The 20,829-nt window shown below is 42.5% G+C and overlaps 1 protein-coding gene across 1 annotated transcript in view; it reads right to left on the bottom strand.

Annotated features, from left to right (window-relative positions):
* Positions 1-7,027: 7,027 nt before the first annotated feature.
* The window catches only part of trhr2 (thyrotropin releasing hormone receptor 2), a gene marked incomplete at both ends in the record, with an annotated part of 89,852 nt that continues 76,050 nt past the window's right edge, over positions 7,028-20,829 (bottom strand). The window contains one exon of the mRNA XM_080002345.1: positions 7,028-7,140. Coding sequence (XP_079858471.1) covers positions 7,028-7,140 — 113 coding nt within the window. The remainder of the gene's footprint in view (positions 7,141-20,829) is intronic.

The raw sequence follows: 20,829 nt of genomic DNA, 5'->3' as shown, positions 1-20,829 counted from the left end.
CCCTCCTTGTTAGAGATAGCCTGTGCTCCTGCCTCGCCGGGAGGTGCCCTGGCTGAGAAGGAGCACACCCACTCTCATGTCAGGGTCACAAAGTGGAGGCACCCACGCACTGGTCTGACTGTGAGGTTTTATTTCAAGTAATTTTACTATTATTTATGTGTGAAGAATACTGTTTATACCTGTTCTACACAGAAATAACTAACTATAGTACTGGTTTTAACTTTTTTTATTTATTGTGAAACGTTTTTCAAATATTATATAAATAAATAAATAACACCGCTCTTGGAAACTAATGGAGCTCATCACTACCACAGAGACACCATGAGGCAGGACTCTGTGGGCTACAGGTAGTAGACAGCCACGTTCTAACTTTTAGGATAAAGTAATAACAGGCAACAAGTTTATTGGCACTTATCAGTGATCTCTCCTCCATGGGCATACAGGGCTCCTACATTACCTACAATGCAATGTCTTAAAGCAAAAGGCCCCATCACTACCGCAATTATTTAGTTATTTAAGATGTTTCCCCCCCAGATATTTATTTTATTTCAAAAGATGTTTTTGTTGAGTTTAGAGGAAAATATTTTTAAGGGAGCAGGGAAAATAAAACTAAAATTTCTTATAGTTATGTGTTACTAAATGAATGTTCTGTTTAATTGCTTGAGCTATTCAATTCAGCTATTCATGGAATTCATGTGCAATTTGTTAAAAAAAATGCATGTTCGAAATACTTTATTTCATTTCTTTATTCAGTGAACATAGGCTCTTCAATGTTTGGTGTCTATGTTAGTAGTGTACCTATTAAAGCAGAAAGACATTGGAACTGTAGCTACTATGCACACTTCAATATTTGTTGACTTATCGCAAGTCATATCGTCATCGCCATCTTTAATGTTGTTGACCGTTGTTTTGTGCTTTTTAAATTTTAAGTATCGGTTCAGCCACCGGTATCATTTAAAAAATATCGGCACTGTTACCAGTACAGCACTGGTATCGGAAAAAAAAAATACATACACTACTCACAAAAAGTTAGGGATATTCGGCTTTCGGGTGAAATTTCAGGATGAACCTAAATGCACTATAACCTTTACAGGTGAACTTAATTTGACCTTCTCTAAACTTTTGAATGCACATGTCCAACTGTTCAATGTTTCAGTACTTTTTGCACAACTTGCTGTTCTCTAACAAGGAGCTGAACGGCAAAGTTCACAACAGGTGTTTGATCCATGAATCGAACAATACATTTCCTGGTTCAATTAGAATTGGTATTTAAACAGTCCTCTTCAACCTGCTGTTCACATTTTGACATCATGAGACCAAGACGACACCTAACAACTGATCAACAGTACCTCACCATTGCGAGGCTTCAAACAGGATGTTCTCAGAGGGAAGTGGCCACTGAGCTTAGAGTGTCACAGAGTGTCATCAGCAGGTTCCAACAGAGATACAGAGACTGGAAGAGTCACAGAAAGGCATAGAAGTGGACGTCCTTTGGCCACATCCCACACTGATGAGCGCTTCATTGTGAACAGTGCCCTGCGGAACCGGATGATGAATGCCACTCAACTCCAGGCACATTTAAGGGAGGTGAGAGGCACCCAAGTGTCACGTCAGACCATTCGAAACTGTTGACATCAGTGTGGTCTGCGTGCTGGACGACCTGCAAGGATACCTGACCACACCACCAGGCACAGGCATCATCGTCTTGCACGGGCCAGGGAGCATTTACGCTGGACGAGGGACCAGTGGCCTCAGTGCTGTTCTGTGATGAAAGTCGATTCACGTTGAGCAGAAATGATGGCCGCCAACGATGTTGGAGACGTCAAGGAGAGCGCTATGCATCAGCCACTGTTGTCACCAGACGAGCCTCTAGTGGTGGTGGTGTTACAGTGTGGGCAGGTGTGTCTAGTCAATACAGAACTACTCTACACTTTGTGAATGGTACAGTACAAGCCCATACTACCTGAATAACATCATTCATCCAGTCATTGTGCCCCTGCATGAACAACACAGGCCTCATTTCATCTTCATGGACGACAATGCTCCAGCTCATCGAGGTCGCATCATTAGGGAACGGCTGCTGGAGGCTGGGGCACCTCAAATGGAGTGGCCTGCACTTTCTCCAGACCTGAATCCCATAGAAAACCTATGGGATCAGCTGAGTCGCCGTGTAGAGGCTCGTAACTCTGTACCCCAGAACCTCAATGACCTGAGGGCCGCCCTTCAAGAGGAGCGGGGTGCCAGGCCTCAGCAGACAATAAGTCACTTGTGAACAGCATGAGACGTGGTTGTCAAGCTGTAATTGATGCTCAAGGGCACATGACAAGTTATTGAGACATTGACATTTTTTGTTGTGGTGTACCCACTGCTTTTGTTTCAATCAATTGTTTGAGATGAGGAAATCACCATTGCATGCTTCTACCTAAATGCTCTACTTTCATGATATCACTGTAGCGTGAACCTTTTACATTTTCCATTAATTTCACCCAAAAGCCAAATATCCCTAACTTTTTGTGAGTAGTGTATATGCGTGTCACCAGGACTCACCATGTAATTACGTCAGCCGATGCTGCTTTCAATGGACACACTGAAAACGTTAACTTTTTTTAGTAGTAATGTTGATGTAAAGATGAGCGACAGCACAAACTGATGCTACGTTCCATAGGAACTCGAAAATTTGTAATTGGTGTCGATATGAAGTGATGGTGTGTTTTATGGAAACTCAGAAAACTGTAATTCATATCTAACATGACTATAAAGTCACAATTCAAACTGCTTATTGTATATACTGTATAGTTCTGTATATTAAAACTATACATACTCCCCCAAAAATGTCCTTTTAATGTAGTTTTCTCGATACTATAATGTACTTTCTACTATATACCTTATACTACACACAGTATACTATCTGTACTTGCTTTAGTGTAGCTGCCATCTGCCTACATTGGGCTTACTAGTTAAAATAGTGGCAGTCTGTTTTAATTTTGATAGATGTGTGCATACTGTATGTTATTTTTATTTAATCCTACCTCTTATCCCTTTCTTAGACTTGTATGGTTTTGTGGTGTTATCTTATATTTTACCACAAAACTGTTATTAACTTAACCAAAATACTTGTTGAACTAGTTCTATTTGGGACTTTGTCGACCAGTACTTGTTTGTTGACGTATACATTTACATATACATACAACTTGTTCGCCTAGACATCTTCCTGTAGTTATCTTACCTTAAAATGATCTAACGGTAATGTAAAACAAGTCACCCTGCCACGAATACGTGATAAAAAAAAGCTTTGCGAGTGCCAGGAACGACAGTCGGCTCCCCTCTGATGTTCGACTTTGTCTCCCTTCACACTGCGGTCGCTACACTCTAATTAAAATAATGTGGCTTTACACACACACACACACACACACACACACACACACACACACACACACACACACACACACACACACACACACACACACACACACACACACACACACACACACACACACACCCCGCTTTTGCCTAATGTGGCTTTACACACACACACACACCCCGCTTTTGCCTTAACATTTCAACAACTTGCCCATTTTGAGTAATTGCTCAAGCAAAACTCTTATCGCAGCATCTATGTGAAATTAGCACACCCTTTAGCCTGTCTTGGCAATTTCTTTCTGTGTGTTCGTGTGGATTTGTGTGTGTGAAAAAGAAGCAGACAACAGAAGTGGGAGATGTCCAAAGCCTGAGTGAAAGCAAGAGAAAGGAGAGAGGCGAAGAGAGAGAGAGAGAACAGCATTGAGATTGGACTCATGCTGTGTTTGAGTGTCTATTTGCCATGCCTACTTCAGAAGATTGAAATCCAGGGAGAGTCTCACTGTCTGTCCCATGCATCATTTCTTGTCTTGGTTTTTGACAGACAAAGATGATGTACCGGGGGAAATACCGTTTTGTTTTTTCACACCTCACCCATTTTCCCCACCCCTAAGATTCTGCCTCCGCTCAAGAGTCTGAGGTTTATGTACAATTTTGTGTTCACGATCGAATTAGCTCTCCTTCACTTCTAGGCAACCACGAAATAGGACTTTGTTGAAGTGCCATTTTTGTTGTGAAGCGCAGCTGAAAAGATACAGTTGAACAGCAGAATATGTGCTTTGCGGAGCGCTCAGCTGGCTCAGGGATGAATGGAGAAGCCAAATTCAGGGCCCCTGAAATAAAAACGGACGATCGATTCAGTGGATCCAAAACTGATTGAAAGAAGAAGTACCTCGATGAGTGAAGTAGCAGAAAACCAAGGCGTCTGGGAGGGTCCTCATGCATCTCTGACTGGGAGAGGAAACTCACAAAAGGATTACGAAAAGAGGACATAAAAAATTGCTTGCTTGTTATACAATACCGCAGTAACCATCAACGGATTCTGACTGGAGGGGGAGAGCTTGAACAACGATCCAGCTCATTACAGTAGAAGGTAGAGTGGAATTTACACAAAAACTGACCCTTGCAAATTGCGCGAATGTGAGTAAATCCAGCGGAATGCCTAATCAACCCCATCACACCTCCCTTGAACACATATATGCATAAGGGAGAGATGGTCATTTTTGCAAACTGCCGCCTGTTTGACGAATAACATGCATGTTTCTTGCTGCAGATTGCGTCTGAAATTAGTTTATTATTAATCCAAAAGGCCTACAAAATGTGTTCTAACTGTCAGTAAAGTATGCTGTTATTTGTTTGTCTTGTGGTTTACCCGGTGTCCTATCCTCTGGAGCTGTGTTTACCAACCTTTTCTGCCACAGCAATTTTTTTTTCTTAAGCCCAGGAACTGCTACAGCTTCTTGCTTCTTTTACTGACTTCTCGCACTTCTTCGCTTTTGAGCCTTTGAAGCACCCAGCAGACATGGAGCTTGTGTTCTGACAGGTCACGGGAGAAGATCAGAATGTAATGCAAGTAGTGGTTCAGGAATTTCCTCAGCAGGTCATTGATGAGGGCCTAGAAAACAGCGGGGGTGTTAGAGAGGCCAAAAGGAATCACAAAATACTCTAAGTGGTCCAGTGGGGTCTTGAATGCAGTCTTCAACTTGTCCCCCTCCCCGATGCGGACCGGGTGGTAGGCGTTACGCAAGTCCAGCTTGCTGAAGACTGTGGCACCAAGCAGGGGTTCAAAGGCAGAGGATACTTGTTTTAAACTGAAGTTATTGAGTCCACGATACTCAATACAGGGTCGTAAGGTTCCAAAGAAAAATCCTGCTCCCAGGGGAAAGAAAAAGGTTGGATGATACCTGTAGAGAGTGACTCAGTGATGTACCTCTCCATGGTTACACACTCAGGACAGGTTGTAGAGATGGCTGGAGGGCAGGGAGTCACCAGATCAATCGCACAGTCGTATGGGCGATGGGTTGGCAGAGAGCGTGCCCGCTCCTTTCTCAACACCTCCCCTAAATTGGGATATTCAGGAGGTACAACAAACAGGAGAGACAGAGTCAGTAGTGGGCTTAACAGGGAGAAGTGCAGAACACACATTTTGAATGGCACAGGGAACGCCACCCAATGATCTTGTTGGCAGACTGATCGGTGTGAGGGTTGTGCAGTCCTCGCCAGGGTGTCCAAGGACTAGGGTTGTGTGAGGAAAAAATAAATGTATTCTCAGTGGTTCCCAGATAATATGAGCAGCAGGCGTTCAGTCTGGTGGGTGACCTGCGCCAGAACGCTACCATCCAGAACACCAACATTCATGCGACAATCAAGGGGCTCCATAGAGATGCCGGACTGGGAGACTAAATGCAAGTCAAGAAAACTATGCTCGGTACCGCAATCCACCAAAGCTAATAATGGAAGGGCTAGTAGCTTGTGGCACAGGATGGCTTGGACCTACAACCTTGGGGGTGTGGTCTTAGGTTTGGTAGTTTTGCTTACCAGTCTCCCCACAGATACAGGTGAGCATTGTCTTTTGGCCGCACAGGACAAGAAGCCAGGAAATGGCCTGACTGTCCACAATATAGGCACTCCCCTGCCTTTAGGCAGGTGTGAGGGGGGCTCTACCTACTTGCATCGGCTCCGCATGTGGACCCGCACGGGTACGAGGTGAGCTGGAGACACCATGGCACAGGAAGTGACTCTCGCAAGAGTTGGGGACGAAGCTGTAGGTGGAGCAGTAGTTGTAGTTCCTTTTGCAGTGCCTCTCCCGTATGCAGTAGTCCAGCGGGATGGAAAGAGAGATCAGAGCGTCTAGAGAGATCAATACATCCCGCAGGGCCAATTCATTGTTGAGGTTTTCATTCAAACCATGCAAAAATATGACACAAAGGGCCTCCTCGTTCTACCCGGTCTCTGTTGCCAGAACCTGGAAACCTATTGAGTAGTCAGCGTCACTTTGCAGACAGGACACCTGTCGGAGTTTGAGCAATCTCGTGGCGTCCCCTGCATGGACCGGATAATCAAACACCTTCTGTAATGCATGAAGGAACTCATGCATTACAAAAAAAAATTTATTAAAAAAACAAGTACCAAATGTCAGTTATTGCTTTTGCCCAATCTAAAGCCCTCCCCTTTAGCAGTCCCGTAACACTGTATAACTTGGAATAGTCTGAAGCATAGTTGTTGGTCAAAGTCCAGCATACACTGGAGGAGAAAACCCTGGCAACTCCCCAGATCCCCTGCATAGGATTCGAGTGCGGGCACACGGGGGTCCCGTACGGAGGGAGGCGGCTGACAAGAGGGATCTTGGGGGGGGCATAGGAGAAGGAATTATGTTAGTTGACAGAGTCTTTAGCATTTCTCCAAGTTGTACTACCTGAGCACCCATGGCATGTTGTGTCCATGAGTCCTCAACCGAGCTGGTGGTGCCGGTGGAGGACCTCATCATGGGTGGAGATGGTCTGATGAATGGGGGTAGTGGCTGCTGGGTCCATGTTGGGGTCTGATCAATCCCCAAAACTGAACAAGGCGGATAAGACCCAGACACAGCACACAGTACGGGGAAAGTATAGAAGGTTTATTTACAAAAGGGGAATAAGATGATGTGGGAATGGAATAAAGGGCAGTTGGGTCATTCGGGGGTCTGAGCGGGCAGGCTGAAGGCACAGGGCTCCGAGTGTGGACAGGCTGGTGGTGAGGCATAGGCTGACAGGAAGGCAGGCAGGCTGGCACGAGGGAGGTCTTCTGGAGACGAGGGGCGGACATGGTCAGACAAGGCAACGAGCCGCAAATCCATACTACTTCACCAGCGAGCCGTCTGAAGAATACGACACTAGGTGATGGTACAATCAGACAAGGTATGCATGAAGAGCCGGGGTTCTTATGGAGAGTGGTGTTGAGTGTGACGAGAAGCAGCTGTGCCAGCTAGGCCTAGTACCAAGAGTCACGCACACGCTGCACTGTCAGGTATAGACATGGGCATACTAGATACAAGAGGGAAAGGGAGGAGAGACACATAAGAAGACCAGGGGACAGAAAGGCATGGCTGGGGCTGTGACACACACAACTCATATCCTGGCTGGAAATGATTGATTAAAATGATTACCATAGCCTTGCAATTTTGATCTTGCAACATATGGGAGTGGTATTTGAAACATTTTAATGGCACACTTGCTGTTCTGTGGCACAGTGGTTGAGAAACACTGTTCTAGAGCCAAACATAACACAACAGCCCTGACATGTCCTTATGTTAAAATGCAAGCAGAGCAGTGTTCTTTTTTTGGCATGAAACACATAGTGAAGTGTGTCTTTTTTCGTTTAATCTGTATTCTTACCCCGCACAAAATAAGATATTACTTTATCTCTGTTTATCCCAAAAGACGCACAAGAGAGACCAAATATATAATCAACCAAAACAATATATGAATTTCTGTCAATCGTTAATCAATCAAAGTCAATAGATAGACATCTGTGTCGAAAGAAGACATAAAAACAAGAACAAAAGAAAAATAAAATTACATCTATATGTCGTCAAGTGAATTTAGATCTATGCCCCAGCCAGGACAGAGGTAACATCTGCTGCTACAAAGTCAAATCATACCCGGGAAGGCATTTGGTAACACAGGGCACAGCAAAGTGTGCTGGGGTTAGGGTCACAGGTTCATACAGTAGAATTATAGAAATAATCCCACCCCCCGGTAATAAGTCCAAGTGGTTACTGTACGTAAAGAGACAAACATGTGAACATCGTAGTGACTTGGAATCTGTATTTTACTCACATTTAAGTGTCAATGCATAAAATTGTCTTGTCTGTGTCAGGTGAATTTAACACTACAAGTCCCAGAATTAAGGATGAAAAGTTTTTGATTGTTTTTAGAGATCGACATTTTACAAGTGACTCAGTAAAACGATTTGTTACATTTTCAGACTCTTCATTTGTTTGATTCAGTTGGTGTAACTGCGGGTGAATGAGAGACAGAAGATTTGACTCTATGTCATGAATGGAATTCTCACAGGCTGATGCACACACCTCAGTCACGGCTCATGGTTCTTGTTCGTGATCCGGTTCAGAAGTCTTTGCCTCTAGTTGGGAACGAAAGGCATTTTTGCCAGAGTGACACACGACTCCCAGCTCATTTAAAAGATTCGATACGAACAAATCGTTTACGAGTCTTGCATCACTACTAGAGACCAATCCGATTCAATATTGGTATCGGGTGCTGATACTGACGTCATTCACGTTGCAGATGAAAGTGGGAAATAAACCCGACAATCACTGATGGAATGTTCAGAGGCTTGTACGGTGCAGCAGCAGGAAACGGAGTAAATTAAATACATCTAAAGTTTTTATTTGCTTTGTTTGAAGAAAAGATCACTCTGATTGGAGTTGCGGAGCCGTGCGTAACACCCCCCCCATACTAAATGATCTGGGTTTACTCCCATCTTTGCTCAAAGACCTGTCACTTTATTTTCTCCAAAGTTTGGCTTCTTCTAATTGATTGATTAGGGAGGGTTTCTTGTTCACTTGAGGTGATCACCGATTTAGACTTTCCCAGGCTTGTCTAGAATAAATTGAATAGGGGGAGGGCTGGGGCACCTACCAACCTGGCATTGACAAATAGAACTATTGGTCAGATGGAGGACACCCCCTGAGGTGACGGTAAACCGGCAATCAACTACACACAAAGTTTTCCAAACCACAACAAAAGACACTTCTTATTTTGATGAAAGGGGACTCTGCAAACATAAGTACCACTGATTGCTTTGTTGTTCTACGGGTGTTGACTGCATTCTCAGCCGAAGGGACTATCATCTGCTGTTGTTATTGTGTTAGCCAGCATGTCGTACTGCTGTGTATCAGAATATAAACGAAACTAGAGGACCCAATACTTTCTTTCCACAGTTTCCCCACTGATCCCGTTAAATTCAATTCAATTCAAGAACTTTGTTGTCATTGTGGAGGATCAGGATCTTGAAGCTAGGAACTTCCTCCACAGCCTTTGTGTTGATGTGGACAGGACTGTGTGTGATCTTCTTAGTAAAGTAGTCCTAAAAAATGTTGGCGTACCAGGTCTTGAACCTCCTCCATGTATGTGGCCGTCGTTGTCTAATATAAGCCCAATGACTGTCGTATCATCCAAATTTAACAAAAGTGTTTGAATTGTTGATGGGTTGGCAGACATGCCTGTAGAGTCTGAGAGGGCTGCCGGTACTCAGGATGAGGGTGGAGGATGTGTGCTTGCCCAGTGGGACAGTCTGGGGGAGGAAAATGAGGAAAAATTTGTATCCAGTTGCATATGGAGGGAGTTAGTCCTAGTGTGTGGAGTTTGTCAACCAGCTTGTTTGGCATGATGGTATTAAATGGCGAGCTGTAGTCGACAAAGATCATTCTGATGTAAGTGTTGTGTCCTTGCAGGTGACAAAGGGCTGTGTTGAGAGCCACACATTCAGTATGGTGTCCTCAGTCGATCTGTTTGCCCAGTAGGGGTTTCATGAGTACTGATTTTTACTAGTTGCCATTTTTTTCTCAATAGTAGTCTACCAGTCGTCTTTTACCTATTATGTAAAAAAGACAAGTTCTTGGTAAATGTTTTTATTGTATTTTGCAAATTAAAGGTGCAGTGCGTAGAATTTACAGAATGGACTTGGCGTAACTCGAATAAAATATTCATAAGTATGTTTTAATTGGTGTATAATCCCATGAAAATAAGAATTGTTGTGTTGGCGTTACCTTAGAATGATCTGTTTTTATCTACATGGGGAGCTGGTCCCCTTCCACAGAAGTTGCGATCTGCAACCTCACCGATAGATGTCAGTAAATTCTAAAAAGTTCACCTTTAATATAATTAGGATAATTTTGAAATACTACATAGCTGTATTAAGATATGAATGTATATATATATTTTATTAAATTATTTTAGTAATACAATAATTCAAAAATTATGTTGTCCACGACTAGATAACTGCTGTCAACAGTGGCAACTAGTAGTTGTAGTAGTTGACTAGTGGACTAGTTGACTTCGGCGGCAAACTGGTGTTGGTCTAGATCAGGAGTTAGCAACCTGCGGCTCCAGAGCCGCATGCGGCTTTTTCATCCCTCTGCCGTGGCTCCCTGTGGCTTTGAGAAAATTGTGTGAATAAATAATGGCTATTTAATTTAAATACATTTTATTCTATTTAGCTAATCTTTTCAATGTAATAGTTATGATTCTGGAGATTTCTGGAGACTTTAGGTGATCTTGTAACATTGAAATAAAACGTGTTTTAATATTTTGTCGATCAAAATATGCCTTGCACCTTGTATGTGTCACCTGTTGCCGACAGGATGGTGACTTGTTTTGAGCTCTCGAACCCCGGTAAGCTAACCATGGATACATCCAAAAAAGAAAAGTTTCTGAGGAATTGAGAACGTTAAAGTTCGTTTCAAGGAATGCAGAGTGGAATGGAGACATGGAATGCCATTCCCGACACCTATTTGAACATGAACAAGTACGCATTTGGGGTCCTGTCCATCTTTGGATCAACATACTTGTGCGAGCAATTGTTTTCCACCATGAACTTCATAAAAAGCAAAAATCGGTCGCGACTCACAGATGACAGCAATGTCATCAGTGAGTCGTGTGTCATCAATGTCATGTGTGAAACTCAAGGATCATGATACATCATACAGCCCCGATATGGAGAAGCTCTGCAGTGAAGTTCAGGGGCAGAAATCGCATTAAGCAGGTGAGAGAATTTTAATTTTGCAAATATAGATATTTATATTGGACCCTGAACTGATGTCGTTGTGTTTCATATTCAGGTCGACGGTTGACTGTGGCAAGCGACTGAGGAAATAGTCGCGGATGACGGCACAATGAAATAGACTTAAGTCGTGATAAACATAAACTAACATTTTTTTGCCCCTTATAATTAAAGTGATATTTATTTTTTTCAAATCCACAAATAAGTGAAGGACCTGCAGGACCTGTGTTTTGCTGTGTTAAGCACAGAAAAAAGACAGTCTTTATCAGTTTGTAGTTCTTTTATTTCATAAATGCAACAAACTACAGTTCTTATATACAGTACATAGCATAAGTGTAATAAAACTATACTGTATATCCGGTGTTATCTTCATTATAGCGTTCAAATCGGTTTTGCGGCTCCAGGTGGGTTTTATTTGGTGGGAATCACGCCCAAATGGCTCTTTTAATGCTGAAGGTTGCCGACCCCTGGTCTAGATCTACTGGAACAGTCGTTCAAAGCATTTTGAAATAACAGGGGTGAGAGCAACATGCCGATAGTCATGGTGGAGGATTTGAGGCATGTGAGGACTGTGCGTAAGGATATAGAGAGATTAAACATGTGTGTGAATACTTCTGCTAGCTGGTCAGCACAGGCCTGGAGTACACGCCCTAATACACCATCAGGCCCAGCTGCTTTTCGTGTGTTGATGCTACAGAGGGCCTGCCGCACCTTGTGAGTGTGTAGGACAAGAGTCTGCGGGTCTCCCAACAGTTTGAAACTGAAGCTGCTTTCACACATGTACTGCAACCCTGAAATTATCCCGACATTACCCGGATGAGCTGTATGTGTGAATGCAAATGCCTGAATCATTTGACCTGGACATTATCCAGACTTAACCCAGCCAGCACCCTAGTACAAAGTCCAGGTAATGTCCGATTTAGTGATAAGTGTGAACAGAGCAGGTAATTGTCCAGAGCATTCACACCAAGCGAGTGGGCGTGTCGTGTGTTGATGACGTCTCTATCATGCACCAGTTATTTATCTTCGTGCGGATCTTTGTGCGCAGAGCGTAGCTGTTTCTTACTCCTTTCTGCTTTCTTTATTATTCCTTCTCACTCTCTTGTTTATATTGCGGATGCATCCAAATACATGGAGTATCAATGCAAAAAAAAGACCAACTACTGATCTGTAGCTTCGTCCGCCATCTTGGATCTGCTGTAAAACTCTGCAGCGTCATTGCCTCACGTCCTGGCTCCTGTACCCACTTCCCAGGCTCTGCCCCTCGTCTAAACCAAGCTGATTATTTCCAGGTAGTGTAAATGTGTGTGACACGGACGATCTCCAGTCTTTTGCTTCATCTGTGAAAGGGCAACTCTGGACAATATCCGGATAATAAGATCCGGACATTATCCAGACATTGTCTGGAGTGGATGTGTGAGAGCAGCTTGACGAGAGGTTGGTTATTGTCTGTATCAAACCGAGAAAACAAGTTGTTAAGTTCTTCTGGTAGGTTGGCAGTGTTGCTGGCTGGTGTACTGTAGGCTGTGTGTTATTTTCCCTTTTGTAATCCGTAATGGAGTGGATTCCTTGTCACATCCTTAGTGGGTTGGAGTTGCTGTTAGTCCTCCTAGTGGTTTGCAGACCTGGTACCTCTCTTCAGGTTTGCTCTGGCGATGCTGTAGGTGGAGGCGTCTCCTGATTTAAAAGCTGTGTCTCTTGCCCTGAGCAGCCATTTGACTTCACTGTTAATCCACGGTTTCTCATTTGGGTGCACTCGGATCCTTTTGCTAACAGTGGCATTGTCCGCGCAGTAGTTAATGTATGAAAATTCAGATGAAGTGTACACCTCCAGGTCTGTCTGATGACCAAATCAATTCAATTCTTTGTGTTTAACAGTCCTGGAGTTGGGGCTGTTTGGGCTCCCTCGAGTGAAACATTAACTGTCCCGCTGGTCGGCTTAGCCCTGTAAGAATCCTTTATGTTTGTATAGACATGCTCTAAGGTGATTTTTTTTTTTTGCCTTGGTTGTGCATTTAAAGATGTTTGAGTCTGGGAGGTTTCCCGAGGTTTGCTTGGTTAGAGTCCCCAGCAATGATGAAAACTAAGTCAGGGTATGTGTCCTGTTGTTTACTCATGACGTAATGTGTGCAAGCGCTAGCCTAGCATTAGCCTGTGTTGCTATGTATACTGCAATGCGAACAATTACTGTATATTCCTTGGGCAAGTGAAACAGTCGGCACTTAAGCATTAAATATTTCAGGTCTGGAGAACAGAATTGATCAATTGTGATCGTATTTGTGTATTCATGTTTAATTTATACAAACACAAAGTCCACTGTCTGATTTCTTACCTCAGTGTTGTGATTCAGCCAAGTCTCTTTAAAAATCCGAACACAGCAGTCCTTTTTTAGTAGATGCTCAGTCTGAGTGCATCCATTTTATTGACGAGTGATCTTGCATTCAGGAGAAAAACACTAGGGAGAGGGGTTTTGAATGGAGCAACTCCTGCAGTATTGTTTGTGGGTTGAAACAGGGTTCTGTGCAGTCCGTACCCATCTGTAAAAGTTCTTGGAGGCTGTAATGAATGCTCGCCCTCGTTTCCCTGACTAGCGAGATGATAATAGTCAATATTAATAACAACAAAAACCGGTAAGAGGAGCACAAAGCCGTTGCTTCTGTGCGTGTGCCATCTTGTCAAATTATGTTTGTACTAGAAAACAAAATGAAGCTACTTTGTTTTCTAGTACAACATGGTAGTTGCCACATAAAAACACGACTGCTTGCTATAGTTCCATATTTGTTTCTCCCACCTCTAGCTCACGTGCCTCAATCCTAGCAATCCTACCATGTCTACCGTTGCTATCTGCCATATTGTCGGACATACAATCGATTATTTCTGCTGTGAAGAATTTGAACATTTGACTTCTGATACTTATAATGAAGAACCATCTCACCCTAAACTGGAAAATAAAATTCACAATGGCGGTCCTCTACCTGTCGCTGAAGTTAAGGAAAGGTATCTACCCAAATTCTGCATCAAGGTTTCCAATGTTGAAAATTACATTAAATGTAAAGACAGCATGGGAGTTGGGGTGTTACGTTCCATAATGGACACAATTTTCAGTTTTAGCTCTTTAACTTTGGACACCAATTCTACAACCTCTACAATCTTGTTCATTGTGCAGGGGTTTGACACTAATCATGAGGAAATCTGTAAGGAAATACAAGTTCAAAGATTTTTCCATTGAAATGTTTTAATTTCCAAGTTCAATAATGCTCAGACTGGGAAATAATAGTACATAAACTACATGTTGCACAGCCTTTTGATTAAAAAAAAACAAACAAAACCTTTATTTGAAATACAAAAGGCCAAAGACCAGATCCTATAATTATAATGACCTTTGAATGCTCCCATGACAATAAAAGACTATTGAACTTTGTAATACTGTTTAAAAAATGTAAATAAAAAAACAGCTTTTCACTTTTAAATGAATAGGAGATGTAGATTAGATATCAGAAGCATATAGACTTAGTTTGAGTGTTGTTATATATATGACAAAAAAAGCTGTTGAACCTTGAGAATTGAGTCATGTAATTTGTAGACGGTCAATACACCATTGAAATAGCGACCGACTCTCAGCGCTGCTGCTGTCCGTGAAGCAGCACCTCATTCCAGGGGAGCGATCTCCATTATAACATGATATTTTTAACAGGTGAAAACCAGCTGAATAAAACTTTCCCTGAATGAATGCAATACTCTTTCGTAGTTTTCGGTCTTTCATGATCGTTGGGGCACGCTGGTTTTTATCCAATGGGGCCGCGGGGGCATGTCAGTAGCAGGAACGTGAGACACACAGAGAGCCGGGGGAGAATCGACCAGGGCTGCAGCAAGTATAGCGATGATAAAATTCTTGTAATGCGATGGTTAATTTTAATTATTTTATCATCACCGACCGAACACCCAGCAGCCCACCGGGAATCTTCCACCTTCTACTAATTAGCCACTCGAGGCCTGGTTGTCTATAATGAGTTCACTTATGTCATACAGACTATTTGGACTATCCAATTAAAACATTAAATCGTCTCAGTTGCGAATGTTTCTTCTGTCTGACATATCTCAAAATATGCTGTGTCAAGTGGGATGAAAAACTATTGAATTATGTACTGCCATTTAAAGACACATTTGTCACATAATCCAGCTCTGTACCTTTACCCATATGCAGAAGAGACACATTATGTCTCTTCTGCATGCGGGTTAAGGTACAGAGCTGGAATATACAGTACCTATATCCAACATTTATGCTCCACATTAACCGTATTTTATGAAGTGTGTTTTAAAATAATCTGAATGGACAAGTAAACATATGTGTAACGTTTTGAGCACTACATATCTCTTACTGTAAATCTAAATCTTTATAACCACTAAATTTTAGTACATTACAATCCAACATATAGCTTTCTCCAAATTTAAACAGAATGTTTCTTATCGTGACCTCATTTCCAATGGGAACAAGGAGACAGAGGTTGCACCTTCATCTTGGATCCATGACAGCATGTGCTACTGAGCCTCTCTATGGTTCCATGGAACTCTGCAGGAAGCCAGTTAAGAGAGAGATTCCTCAAGCCACATAGTCCTCAAATAAAATTCAGGTACAATGCAGGTAAGGTGGCCTTCTTATCTGTAAATTGTGTCATATCTATCTTTTCTTTCCGTCATAAATACTAAAAGAACTGTCAGTATCTGTAAACACGCAAATGTTTCCTTCCAGACACTCACAGTGAGGCTCGGTGTAAGCAGCCTAGGGCTGTGACGGTATGAATATTTTCTGACCACGGTGAAAAGCAACGTATCACCGCAGCATTGCAGTTTACCGACTGGCGGCAATTTTTTCGTTTTTTTTGTCAGTCAGTGTGCATTTCAATAACAGCATAAATGCACAGGGACAAATGCACAGGGATAACATTTCAATGAGGAATTCTAAATAAGGGCAATCATAAATATATTCTTATATGCGTGAATCGTCTGCGACGCGAACACGGCTCTCTGTGTGCCCTGATCGTGAAGAACCGTGATCTAAATGGGGGAATTAATGCTGCCTCCAAATAAAACAACTAAAAACATACAATTTTTTTCCCCTTCCCCGTTCCTCCATATAAAACAACTAAAAGCAGTATTTTTAGTTGTTTTATTCTGAGGAACATAGACAGGGCACGGAGACGTTCCTCCGCGCATTGAGCAGTCAATCTGATTTGACTGACAAAATTCTGAGTTGAGTACAGCCCTAGAAACAATTAATAATAACCGGACACACAAAAGAAATCCCCCATTTGTTAAATGGACTGTCCCTCCCCCACACGTGTGGCGCACAAAGTTAAAGTGACGGGTGGAGCAACTGAAAAGTTTTGTTTCTCCAAAAGCCCTTGAACATAGGATGGAAGACAGTCAATGATGAAAACTAAACAATGATTGTGTTTATATTTCATATCCTCCTGTAACTTTCACCAGAAAAAAAAATTTAATACAAAAAAAAAATGTATATTTTATTATTTGCAGTGACGTCACGTAAACGTGGTATTGTGACAATGTGGTAATCATCACAGCCATAAAGCAGCATCAGATCTGCAGCCAGAGGAGGAGGGGGATGAGCACCCAGCTCACCTGAAGAGGAAAGGAAGGTATAATTACCATTATTAAATATGATTTATTTTGAGAACAGGCAGGATCTCAGAGGATTTCCTAAATGTTTTCCAAATTCCGGACAAGATAACCTACTTAATTCCTTCTCAAGCCTTAATCGCTTGGTATTATAAGACAAATTATAAAACCAATACTGTATCTCAAACAAATGTATAAACAGGTACAAGTCTAAACTCATAAGGCTACCAATAACTTACAATCATTTCTTGCTGTCTCGTCTTTCAAAGGTGCTGTGTAGCACCGACATGCACGAGTTCCTGATCAGGAGATGGAGACAGATGTGAAGAGGTGGATGCAGCTCAGACGGCGATGGAGAGAGAAAGCGAAGAAGCAGACAAACTGATCCACTACAGGACAGAGGGAGCCAAAATGTGAGACTAGTGCTATGATGAAAAGAAAATGTAATTGACAAATCTGTAAATCATGTCTGCTTATTTATTAAGGTTTTTAACAGGTGAGTGTGTTATGATATAAGGCAACATTGAATGCTATAATATAGTCCCAATAAATGAGAAAAAACAAACAGGTTACATAAACACATCAGTGACATATCTGTTTTGTTTGGCTTCATTTCATGAATACATGTAATTGAAATGACAACGCTATAATACATGATTGGAAATAATCTCTGGCGGTAAGGCAGGATTTGGACACGTCAGCCTTTCACAACCACCACCGTGCAACACCTGTCTTGGGAACTCCTGGATGCCCCTTTGCAACTCTCCTCTGGTTGGACATTACATATTCATATCATCCTCACTGGAGGAATCTGTGGCCGCTGAATAGCCAGGACCGTCATTATTCCAGTACTTCCAGTATTAATTTTCCATAATGGGTTAGGGTTAGGGTTTGGGAGAAGACCCCTTTCTAAAAAGACCTTTTCCGCACTCACATATATAAAGATTAAGATTAAGATTAAAGATTACAGATCAGGGCTCATCAGAGGTGAAGATGAACCCAGGATACAGCTTCTTCGTTCAAAGAAAATGTATACGTTGATGCAGGGTTGGACTGGGTCTTTTAAATGGCTCAAGCATTTCAAGACCATAGCGACCCACAGAAGTTAAAAAAAACAAAAACATTTTCAACAAATGTACATTGAGTATACAAACTTAAAAAAAACCCTGTTTTTTTTTTTATACACATAGTGCAAAAGCACCGAGCTGTAGCAGAGTGGAGGAGAGGTCGCAATGTGTGCAGCAGCAGAGAAGCAAAGAGCGCAACAGCTCTAAGAGGTGTTCACATGACCAGGACGGAATGTTGCTTGCCAAGACAGTTTCTCTACTCTTTGATGAAAGAAAATAAAAATAAAAAAGGTCCAACGTAGAAGAGAGAGACAGATCGTTTTTGTTGTTTTTATCAATCCTTTTGACAGTAATATCGATACTCAAAACAAGACTTAGTAACGGTGATAGATACTTTTGGTATCGATCCGCCCACCCCTACTACTCATCACTCCAGGCAAGGTGTACAGCAAACAGGCATAGGCATACTTACTTAGTGAGACAGAAATATAGGAGTGATGAGATGGAATCCCCCATTGGATAGAATAGTAGAGGCCAACAGCGCAGCAATACAACAAGCAAGCAGGCAGCAAAGCAGGTAGGGCAGGTAGGCAGGTAGGGCTGCTTAAAAAGACCCGCCCATAAGAGCATGGAAGCAAGTGGCGCCGTCGAGTTGTCTGACAGAACTCGCTCTGCAAGATAAACATCATTTATTTTCATCAACAGGCCTTATAGAGAAAAGCGTAAAAAAAATTAAAATGGGAGCAGAGCAAAAATGAGAGATATACAGTAAACAAATACACAGTTGTGGGGGCGGGAAAGGGCTGGCAGGTCACAACCCAAGTTAATGACAGAACGACGCACGTAAAGAGTGACGGACAGAAAAAGTGAGAAAGACTGACCAAACTGTGGACGCCGAGATTCTGAGCGTTCTGAGCAGTTTGCAGAGTATTATGGGGCATTCTAATGGATTTAGCCAGAAGAAAGAAAAGCTCTCCCACCCTCTCTCACTCCCTCCCTCTCTTTCACTCAGCTGCTCTTTTTGCAAACTTCCTCGCTCGATACAAAGGCTCAGTAGGTGCAATTTTGTGTTTCTAATAAGAAGCTGCCCTGGGGTGTTCGTGTTTGCCCCCCAAAAAACTGGATCGGATGGATTCAAAACAGGCGTACTGTACATTTGACAGCAACCGTGGAGGATGTAAACATGGAGGCCTGCCTTGGTCCTCGCTGGGCCCAAGATCCAGTGTAAATCCTTTTCTACGATTTTCTACTATCTTACTCTATGGAACACAATACCCTCCAAACACAATCTCAATTGTATATATTCTTATGTGTGTGTGTGTGTGTGTGTGTGTGCATTTCTGTGTTCTTGCATCTGTGTGTGTGTGTGTCTGTGTGTGTGTGTGTGTGTGTGTGTGTGTGTGTATGAGCATGCTTGTGTAGGTGTTTTTATACATGTGTGTGTGTTTCAGTGTGAAAATATTTGTGTGCATGCGAGAGTGTGTGTTTCCTGTGGGTGTGTGTCTGTGTGTATCTTTATGTGTAAGTTATCTCAGTGCACTTGCATGTGTGCATGAGAGTGTGTGTGTGTGTGTGTGTGTGTGTGTGTGTGTGTGTGTGTGTATGAGCATACTTGTGTCGTCATGGTTATACATGTGCGTGTGTGTGTGTGTGTTTGTGTGTGTGTGTTTCTGTGTGCAGGTATTTGTGTGCATGTGTGAGAGTGAGAAAGAGTGTGTGTGTGTGCGCGTGTGTGTGTGTGTGTGTGTGTGTGTGTGTGTGTACAACCATCTGAATGTGCGCTAAACAAACAAGTGAGATTAGAACCTTACATGACGTGGCTAGGGTTTAGGGTTGGAGTGGGTCAGGGGTACAGCTGGAAATGTTCTTATGTGTCTGTCTTATCTTGCAGTGGGAGAGCCACGGCAAAACAGAGCACCGAAAATGCACCGTACCAAATTGCGCCGTCGGAGAAACTATGTCCGAGTTGTCCTTTGTATTTACTTTTCCGTACTTGAGCACCCTTTTTGTTGTAACTTTTAATTAATAAAAACTGCCGTGCCGGCGCCTCTTCACCGCTACCGTGTCTCTCAGAGTCCTTGTCCGAACCTGGGTAGCGAAACTGCCACAGCGGCTTACCTTCATTTTGTACTGTACAAGGTTAGGGTTTGAAAGAAATACCACCATTACCCAGAACTCCCCAATTCCCCACATATTTGGATGCACTTTTCCCAAAAAGTAAACAGTTAGCTTGGGGGTCATTATCGATAATCTGACATAATCATTTTTCCATTTCCATTTGTCAAATCATCAGAATGTCAAATTGCATTGCTTCACTAGCTGACACGGTAAATCGCCGAACCACCTTGGGAAATTCTAAAAGGCGGCTACACACATCCAACGTACCTTGGAAATAAAGTACGTGTCAGGTTCCAAATCAAAAAATGAAACAATAATAAAGATAAGATGAGATAAGATTAGTATGTTTTTAGTAGGTAACGTGAAGTAAGTAAGTCCATGACTGAAGTGAGGTAAAAGTAGTACGCACAAAATGTACAAAATACATACATACGAAATAAAAATAAGCAATGAACCTCAACTGGGCGCTTTTTTGGTGAAAGTGCCAATTCACAGTCGTATGTGTACAGACATGCGTAACACACACGCACACACAATCACACACACACATGCACACGCACACACGCACACACACACACACACACACACACACACACACACACACACGCACACACGCACACGTATATAAAGGCCATTACATCCAGCATCCTCAATCTGCTCGCCAGCTGCCAAAGACTCCACTAGCTATTGCGTTCATCCTCTCCTTCTGAAATAGCGGCATGATAAAAATCGTAAAATCGTATCGCTGGAGGTGGGCAGGCGTCACTTAAAGATTGCCTGTTTAGCTAGTACACCCATGTACCAGTGTCTTTCAGTGTAGGTGTGTGTGTGCGTCCACAGTAATCAGCCTTTCCATTCCAGACGCAAG

This window comes from Zeus faber, assembly GCF_960531495.2.
Source record: "Zeus faber genome assembly, chromosome: 6".
Classification (NCBI taxonomy): Eukaryota; Metazoa; Chordata; class Actinopteri; order Zeiformes; family Zeidae; genus Zeus; species Zeus faber.
The sequence above is the reverse complement of the archived record's forward strand: the minus strand, read 5'-3'. Positions and strand labels throughout refer to the sequence as shown.